This window comes from Tetrao urogallus (assembly GCF_951394365.1).
Source record: "Tetrao urogallus genome assembly, chromosome: 1".
NCBI classification, from domain to species: domain Eukaryota; kingdom Metazoa; phylum Chordata; class Aves; order Galliformes; family Phasianidae; genus Tetrao; species Tetrao urogallus.
In genome coordinates this window covers 142812380-142821078 of record NC_136813.1, presented here as the reverse complement: position 1 = coordinate 142821078, position 8699 = coordinate 142812380, and the positions used below count along the sequence as shown (strand labels likewise).

Sequence of the window (8699 nt, the reverse complement as noted above, 5' to 3'; positions counted from 1 at the left end):
CAATTCCACTTCTAGCATAATCTATGCCTTCTATTAAACATCCCCAGAGTGAAATGGTAGAGATGTTTGAGACCTTGGTAAATGCTGATGGATAGTACTTTACATTTACATTATAGACATGATCAATAAATCTCAAGTACATCATAACAAAGCCTCAAAGCCTTCACATACAAACCTGTCAGTAAACTGGGACAATATTACAAATAGACAAGGATAATGCAAAGGTTGCACAAATAGAACAGAATCACAGAACAGTAGGGGTTGGAAAGGAACTCTGGAGATCATCTAGTCCAAACCCCGCTAAAAGTAGGTTCTGTGGAGCACATTGCAGAAGAAAGCTTCCAGGCAGGTTTTTAATATATCCAGAGACGGTTTTAAGTTGAAGGAGGGAAGATTTACGTTGGCTATCGGAAGGAAGTCCTTTACCAAGAGAGTGGTGAGATGCTGGAACAGGCTGCCCAGAGAGGCTGTGGATGCCCCATCCCTGGAGGTGTTCAAGGCCAGGTTGGATGGGGCCTTGGGCAGTCTGGTCTAGTATTAGATATGGAGGTTGGCAGCCCTGCATGCAGCTGGGGGGTTGGAGATTCATATCGTTGAGGTCCCTTCCAACCTGAACCAGTCTGTGATTCTCTGAGACTCCACAACCTTGCTGAACAGCATGTTCCAGTGCTCTGCAACCCACAAAGTCAAAAAAAAAAACAAAAAAAAACCACATTCTCATGTTCACACAGAACCTCCCATACTTCAGTTTGTGCAAGCTGCCCCTTGTCCTGTTATGGAGCATCACTAAAAACAGCCTGGCCCCATTCACTTGACTCCCACCCATTAGAGATTTATAAGCACTGATATGATCTCCCCTCAGCCTTGTCTTTTCCAGGCTGAACAGACTCAGGGTTCTCAGCCTGGAAGCCAGAGAGGGACACAACATCAGGGACTGGTATATATATGATGGTTTTTTTTAGAAGAGGCTTGCAGAAGGTTATTCCTCCTAGATAGGTCTCTGCACTTGTTCCTGTCGAACCTCATCAGGTTCCTTCCTCCCTGCCCAACTCTCAGCCCGTCCAGTTCTCGCAGAATGGCACCACAGCCTTCTGGCGTGTAAACGAAGACGCAATAACACTCCCACCCCCGGCGTCCATTAACAACAACGGACGACACCGCACCCGGCTACCAAGCGCATGAACAGAGCAGCCCGAGCTCTCCGGCCGCCAGTCAGGCGCATGCGCAGGAAAAGATCCCGCCATGTGTGCGAGTGAGAGCGCTTGTGCCTGGAAGATCCCATTGCTTGGAAAGGAGATAGGTGTAAGACAGAGGCTTTTCTGCCTCACTCTCGCTTGTCTTTTCGCTTCGGAGTGCTTCCAAACTCCTATTCTGTAGACTTTTGCGCACAGCTTTATTATTTTCTACCGTTTTCCAAGTGAGTTAATTTTGGCTACGCGGTACTGTCCTCTGTGCTCTGCCCAATGACAAGTCCGTTCCCCATACGCAGGTAGTTGCTGGGCAGACAACACCCCGCCTTAGCCATCCGTCCCACAGCGGCACCGCCCTCCGAGCCCTCTGCCCCGCCTCAGACACAAGAAGGGCGGGGACCAGGATTTGAGTGACAGGACGCTCTGAGGGCGGGCAAAGACACAGCATCCAATAGTAATTCTGGCTAGCCTTGACGAGCAGAGCTCGCAGCCAACCGGGTTTAGCGCACCGGAGGAAGGCGGGGCGCCCCGTTGCTAGGGCCGCGCTGTTGCTAGGGCCGCGGCAGAGCGCGGTGGCGGCGGCCGCCACCGCCTTCCCGACCCGCTACCTCCGCCTCCGCCTTTCTCGGGCCGGAGTGATGGTGAAGCTCTCCGCCAAGTGCCTGCTGGCAGGTGAGTCTGGCTTCCTCAGCGAGGCGGGAGCTCTGGGAGGGCGGGCCCTTCGGCCTGGCAGATCGGCAGGGCGGCATCCCCGGGGGATGGGGCGGTGGTTACCGCCTCCCCCGTTCGCGTGGGAGGGCGTGAAGCGCGGTGTGATCGGCTGGGGAAGGGCAGGGTCCGGAGCGAGTGGGTGTGGGAGGATGGGGGATGAGGGCAAGGGCGAAGAGAGCCTGCTTCACGAAGGCTTCTTTTTCCGCACGTGAACTGGAGGTTAATCTGAGGGGGGGGGGGGGGGGGGGGAAGTGAGGCGAAGACAGAGCTTTATTCAGTCAGAATGGATTAGAGGTGCTGAGAGCGAATTCAGCCGGCTGTCAATGCTGCAGGAAGGAAAGGCTCACCGTTGAGCGCGTGGTATCAGCCAGGAGCGCAGAACCAGAACGCCTTGCTGTGCAGACAGCTCTCCGCTTAACACTTTGCTCCAAATGTGTTTTCTTCCACATCATCTTCAAGATTTGCACATCACTTCCCGTTTGGAAGTTTCCAGGTCCCAATATAGGTTTTCTTTAATCAGCCGCCCAGGCTGATTCCATGACACTCCTGAACTCACACAGGTTTTCTTTGTGTGTCTCAGTTATGTTCTTAATCCCTACTGGGTTTGAAGCTGCCCTTTCAGTTCTGTTCACAATGCAAACAACAGAAACGCTCTGTTCCGTGTCCGCTTGTAGTGCTCCTAAGTACTAGGATAGTATGTGTATCTTGTTGAAAATAAGGAATTAATGCAGCAGACCAAGCAAAATAACTTCTTTCTTCCAGGAGAGACGACTATAATGAAATAGATGTAAGAGGCGAGAAATCGCAACCTAGAGAGAACAAGAGAATGCAATTACATTGGTAGAAGCAAAAACATCTGAGGTAGATCAAGAAACTCTTGTGTACCTAAGGAAATGATTGTGAAGAATAGAATGGCTGACAGTATTGGGAGCTGCACCGAGGTCAAGAGAACAACAGAGGGGAAAAGACTTTTGTTAGTAGTGGAGAGGCTATTAACTTGACAATAGAAAGCGATTCCTGTGTTATCTCAAGGGTAATTTACAGACACAGACCAAGATTGGAGCTTACTTTGGAGACACCATGAAAGGTTTTTCTTTGTAAAAAAAAGGTACTTGTCGGTAGCAGGCATTTTAGAGACATGCAACAGTTTCTGGCAGAATAACAGAAATATGGGTGGAATAAATTCTTTGGGATGCAGTGTTTGCAGATGAGACCAGACTAAATGGAAAATGCAAGGAAACTTATTTTGAGAAAGAAGTGCGATGATGTAATGGGCAAAGAGAACGGCAAAGAAGAAGAAAAGAGGAGGGGAAAAAAAAGCTGAGGCTGTCAAATAAAATAAAGGAACACATTAGGTAAGAATTTGCACTGGATGTTGAAAATAAAGAAGCCTGCACAGTTTGTAGCAGTGTATGCTTCTCTATCTTATTTTACAAAGACAGACTTAATTACCTATTGAAATACAGAATAGCTTCCACTCAGAACAGAGTGTTGTCTTCAGCACAAGCTTGAACTGATCAGGGAACAAACAAGCTGATTTACCAGATTTTCCTGTCTAAATATTATGAACTCAACTCAGCTCAAAGTAAGCAAGCATGCTAAAAACGTTTAAACAAGAACTGCTTTGGTTGATGCATCTGGGAGCAATCGTTAGTATCCAAAGTCCTCTTCTCTGAAATATCATGTGAGGAGATAACTTCCCAATCTCCTTCAAAACACCATCTATGAAGTTCTAATAGGGCAAAATGTACCCCTTTCTGAGTTTTCTTATTACCAGTATAGCGTAGAAGGTTTGTGTTCTCAGCTTGACTGTCACGAGTGTTCCTTTCAGGACAGAAAAAAGCTAGAACACTGAGATGGTTAATTCCTGGGTTTTGTCCCTTTTGAACTATCCAGGCTGCTGAAAGGATATGTGAAGAGAAGATAAGCTCCCTGAGAACATTAAGTTAACTCTGTTTTGCAAGGACTGCGATCTGTTTCGTGGAATGATTTGGGCTTACGTGAATTCTGCAGTCCTCTACCGTCCCTTTAGGTCCTGCAGAACATTGTAACAGCAGGCCAAAGGGGCAGATACTCACCCAAAGTGTTATGCAAGTGACACCAGTGAATCTTTGTTCTAGAGGAGCAAAAATGAAAGCCCGTTAGTTTGCTTTCCATACAGGGATGAATCAGCAGGCTTCCTCTCCAGCCAAGTGACATTTTGCTTCTCTTATGCCCAGGATGCAACTAATGAGCCACCAGCAGCATTGAGTCAGCAAGAGCTGCTCACTTAGCAGGGTCAGCAAGAAGAGTCCATCGAGGAATGTTACCAGATTAAGCAGCTTTGTAGTATATGGAAGCCCTGCCTCTCCACTAAACTCAGTATAACAGTAACAAGGATTTGAATTTGTGGAAGTATGTATTTTAAGGAGAGATTTGTGGAAGTATGTATTTTAAGGAGAGAAAAGAGCCTGTGAAGTTCAGTTGCCCTTATCATGTTGTCAGATTCTTTGTAACACCACACCTGGAAAATGTGAGTTCTTAGGTAAAGGCTATAGGGTAGATTGCTAAACACAAATTCTAAAACAAACAGCAATTCAGCCCTGATATGGGAACTCTTTGCTGTCGTTCATTGAGCAAAAACCTGATTTCAGCATCAATATGCATAATAACAATATTTATTTCATTACATGGGTAGTACGTTTCAGATTATTTTGTGATAGTGACCTTGTCTGCATTCAGAGTTGCAGTATTCAACGTCTTGTGGCATAAGATAGGATCAGAACTGAGGGAAAATAAGATTCTCTAAGATGAACTTTTTATCTTTGGTTTTGCAGGTGATCCAGCTGTGGGGAAGAGTGCTTTAGCCCAGATGTTCCGCAATGATGGGGCTCATTTTCAGAAGAACTATACATTGGTAAGTGCAAGTTACACGACAAGCTCAATCTGCTATCCAGCAACTTTTTCTAAGTTACACGAGATAAATAAGAAGCCTTAGAACAAAGTAAATCATATGGTTTGTTGAGGCATTCAAGGTGGGTCTTACAGTTTTCTTTGTCTTGCACCTTAGAGTCTGAAGAGAAATGATTTAACGTTCTGTAAGTTTTTACATTATGTGGGTGCTGGTTTTGAAACAGTGGTGAGTAAATCAGTTAATTGTTATAATTTTCCTTCTGAACCAATATTTTCCTAAGCTTTTGTGGTCTGAGAGAGTTCCCCCCCTTAGGAAATACTCTATGGAAAAGCATCGCTGAAGGAGAAAGCTCTTAATTCCAACTATTCAGTGTGCATGTGGACGTTGTGCTTATCACTATGCAAACATGAAGATGTTCTGCATAACCCCAAGATAATTATAATCTGCAGAAACTGTTCCCAGATGAAGAGGATACAGTTTGCAGTCTTTCAGTGAGATAATCAATGGTGATGACTAATCAGAAGCAGGATAAAAATAAAAGTAAATATAAGTAAAGTAAAAAAAGGAAAATATGAGTGCGGGGGAATAAAAAATACCCAACCCTATATTATGTTTATTCATTGAAACAAAGATGGAAACCAGAAGTTAGGGATAGAAATAGAACAAACAAACAAGCTACAAAGCAGAATGAGATAAAAGGTGGAAGAGGCACAAATAACCTCGGTCCCATATGTTAGCTGATCACATGGTTGGTGCAAAATGTTCCCAGACTGCTTTAGAGCAGCAGTGTGACAATGAATGCAGCCCTACAGATTTTAAGTAACACACTAATATACAAACAGAGCTCTGAACACTGGTACTCTTTTTCCCATTTGAGCAAACCTACACAGCTGTGACACGTAAGGAGGACTATGTTACCAAAGCTATGAGGAGCACTGCTGAGTTCCCAGCAGTCTGTCTGATGGGATTGTAATGATTTGCAAAAATTGCCTCAATCTGATGCATAGTTGGTATGCAGTTGGGAAGGCTCTTAAAAACTCTTCTGATCCCTCTTTTCCTGATTCTTCTTGACAGACAACGGGCATTGAACTGTTGGTGAAGGCTATATCAGTTCCAGAGACAAGTGATAGTGTGGTGAGTTTTTCTGTGACATAAATTGGTCAGAAAGAGACATCTGGAGCTCAAGCCTCCCTTTCCATCTCATTCCATTAGAGGATTGCACTGTATGTTTGTAAGGCCATTAACTTGCAGTAAGGAAGTGAGACTGGTCACGTGCAATTTCTTGTGCTTGCTCTTGTGAAAGGTTAGCTTCATCTTAAAATGTGTTTTACATAGTTGTGTCTAAAAGGACGTCTTAAACCAAAGCTGTCGCAAGCAGTTTTTGCTTTCTGTTCTGTCTTTCAGGACAATCAGGTTTAGTTCATGTTGCTTAGAACTACGGAAGATAAAACTGTTCCTCTTCCTTAAATACCCTACACTTCCACTGCTATAGTGTGGACACGTGTGTCATTTTATACAAATAGTGAAAATTAGCTTTTTACTGTCCCGTTCTTCCCAGTGTTCTGTTTCCAGCAGAGGTAGAAACAAGGCCTAGAGCCTTGGAGGTAGTCCTTCTATCATTTATAGATGAAAAAAATAGCCAGTTCTTTTATCATACTGTCTGAAGATGGGGTATGCACAGTGCCAAGAAGCATGTCTCTCAGGGACACGAGACTGCCGTACTGAACAAAATGCAGGGATGACAAGTTGTGGTATTTACTTTCAAAACCTTCCTTTACATTGCTGTGTTCCTGGCAAGAACCTTCTTTCTGCTTCTGCTTTCAGGAATTCTTCATTTTTGACTCTGCAGGCAAAGATCTATTTTCTGAGATGCTGGAGAAACTGGTAAGTGTTATGTAACAGTCCTCTTCTTCCAAAGGATTGCTTTTGCTTTGAAGATCTGAACTCCTCAGTCTGACAGATATAGCAAACTTTGTCTTTAGTGTAAATGGGAGCATTTACCTCAGTTGCCAATGCTTCCTGTTCTACCTTTCTGAAAAGTGCTAGAACAAAGACTTTTAAGAGGAAGGAAAGCAGAAAATCCTTCAGTTTTCTTACAAAAGAATTAGGGATTTTTAGCTGAGAGTAACTATGTGCTGTTGGTTAAAGTATTTCTGTTTCTCAGAAGTACATTGATTTTGCTGCTACTTCAGCAGTGATGTTTTTTGTTTTATAATGATATCTTGATACAACAGCACACATTTTTGTCCTTGAGCATAACACTGCCATTCACTGTTGTGTGTGGTTTTTTTTTTCCTTCAGTCATTCCTGTCTTTTCTGGTACAGTTCTCCATTGTGCTGTCTCACTTGAAAGGTAGAATTGGTTAATTGATATGAAGTTTCCCAAGACAGCTAAGTCAACCTAATACTGCTCTACAAGAGGCAGTTGCACTGTTGCCCTTGCACCAGGTCTGATTTGCAAGGGACCCCTTTGGAAGCTGACTCAGCTTCTCAAACTGGCAGAAAACCTTTCTAATTTTTTTCTCTAGGATTAATTTTGTGCTGATTGAGCATGAAGAATCAGCTTCCCTGGGAATAAGATGAGTGCCAGAGCTGGTACAAATAAAGGAGCAGGACCATAAAGACAGAAATGAGGAAGTAAAGCAAGACTGTATCACTCAGTGCCAGCTATCCATTTAATCAACTCAACAGAGATGTGTAACCTCAGCTCAGGCATAGGTTTCCTGTGTGTTAGGCTTTTTATTTTTATCTTAGCATCTGTGTTTGCCATGCAGATGCGGACTGGCTGTTGACCACATTGGTTTCATTAGAGCTGACAATGTTCCTTTCTTGCTGTGCAGTGGGAGCAACCAAATGTCCTGTGCCTTGTGTATGATGTCACTAATGAGCAATCTTTCAGCAACTGTGCCAAGTGGCTGGAAAAGCTGAGGGCACAAGCAGTTGGAATGCACATCCCAGGTAAGAAATGGATGATATTTTTGCTATCTGCACCCCTCTTGTGTGGCAGCAGTTGTTTCTGTTGAGCTGCAGTACAGAGCATTTATTTTAAAGCAGTTGCAGGCCTGGCTTCCTTCAACTCGCAGTGCAGATAAAGACGTGTATATATTTTAGATCATTCCTTAGTGGAAACTTTTCTAGATAGTCATGTTTTGTTATGCCTCACCTCCAACTTTTTCAGGTGCTTCTGCAATGTCCCAAAATTTACTGGTAACAAATCATCATTTCTGAGTTGTATTTCCTTTGTTTCTTTTTCTTTTCTGCAGGTGTCTTAGTGGGGAATAAAACAGATCTGGTTGGTCGTCGAGTTGTGGAACAGAAACAAGCACAGGAATGGGCTGACAAACATGGCCTGGAATACTGTGAGATGTCTGTAGTGAGTATCTGCTCTTTTCACCATCTATAGAAGTGGGAATTTGTAAAGTTATCTTCTCTTTAGCTGAGGATAAATAACTGGGGGCTCATTTCCACTTATTTGTCCTGTAACTCACCCTCTGTTTTAGTCTGTCTTTTGTGAAGCTGTTTGAGCAGAAATAGTAAAATGCTTATTTCACCTGTCATTTACAATTTTCTTTTTACAGAAGGAGATGAAAAATTTTGAGGCCCCTTTCAACATCCTGGCAAAGTCATTCTACCAACTGTACAAAGAAAAAGTGGAAACCTTTCACTCACTAGCTTGAGGGCCGTGACTGGGATGACTTAACTTCAGAACTTCTTCTAGTGCCCAGAATCCTATGGATTGGAATACAGAGAGAGGAAAAAAGATGAGCTTTTTGCTTCTTCACAGTCATCTTCTGGTAATTCAAAATAAACTAGAAATAAGCAAATGGAAAGACATTATTTTGGAATTGCTACCTTAGCACCCCCTTCATGTCCTTTACCTCGGTTCTCTGCTCACTGAAAGTCGG

The 8699-nt window shown here is 43.7% G+C and overlaps 1 protein-coding gene across 2 annotated transcripts; it reads left to right on the top strand.

Annotated features, from left to right (window-relative positions):
* Window positions 1-1828: 1828 nt before the first annotated feature.
* On the top strand, window positions 1829-8471 carry IFT27 (intraflagellar transport 27; the record flags this gene model as incomplete). 2 transcript variants are annotated; one of them, XM_079549080.1, is made up of 7 exons in its annotated part: window positions 1829-1862; window positions 4718-4797; window positions 5869-5928; window positions 6619-6678; window positions 7635-7752; window positions 8058-8167; window positions 8373-8471. In XM_079549080.1, 7 exons carry the CDS (start codon window positions 1829-1831, stop codon window positions 8469-8471), a joined length of 561 nt encoding a protein of 186 aa, XP_079405206.1. The 2 variants fall into 2 exon arrangements, with proteins under 2 accessions (XP_079405206.1, XP_079405205.1); XM_079549079.1 differs by having other exon boundaries at window positions 6580-6678.
* Between the last annotated feature and the right edge of the window lie 228 nt (window positions 8472-8699).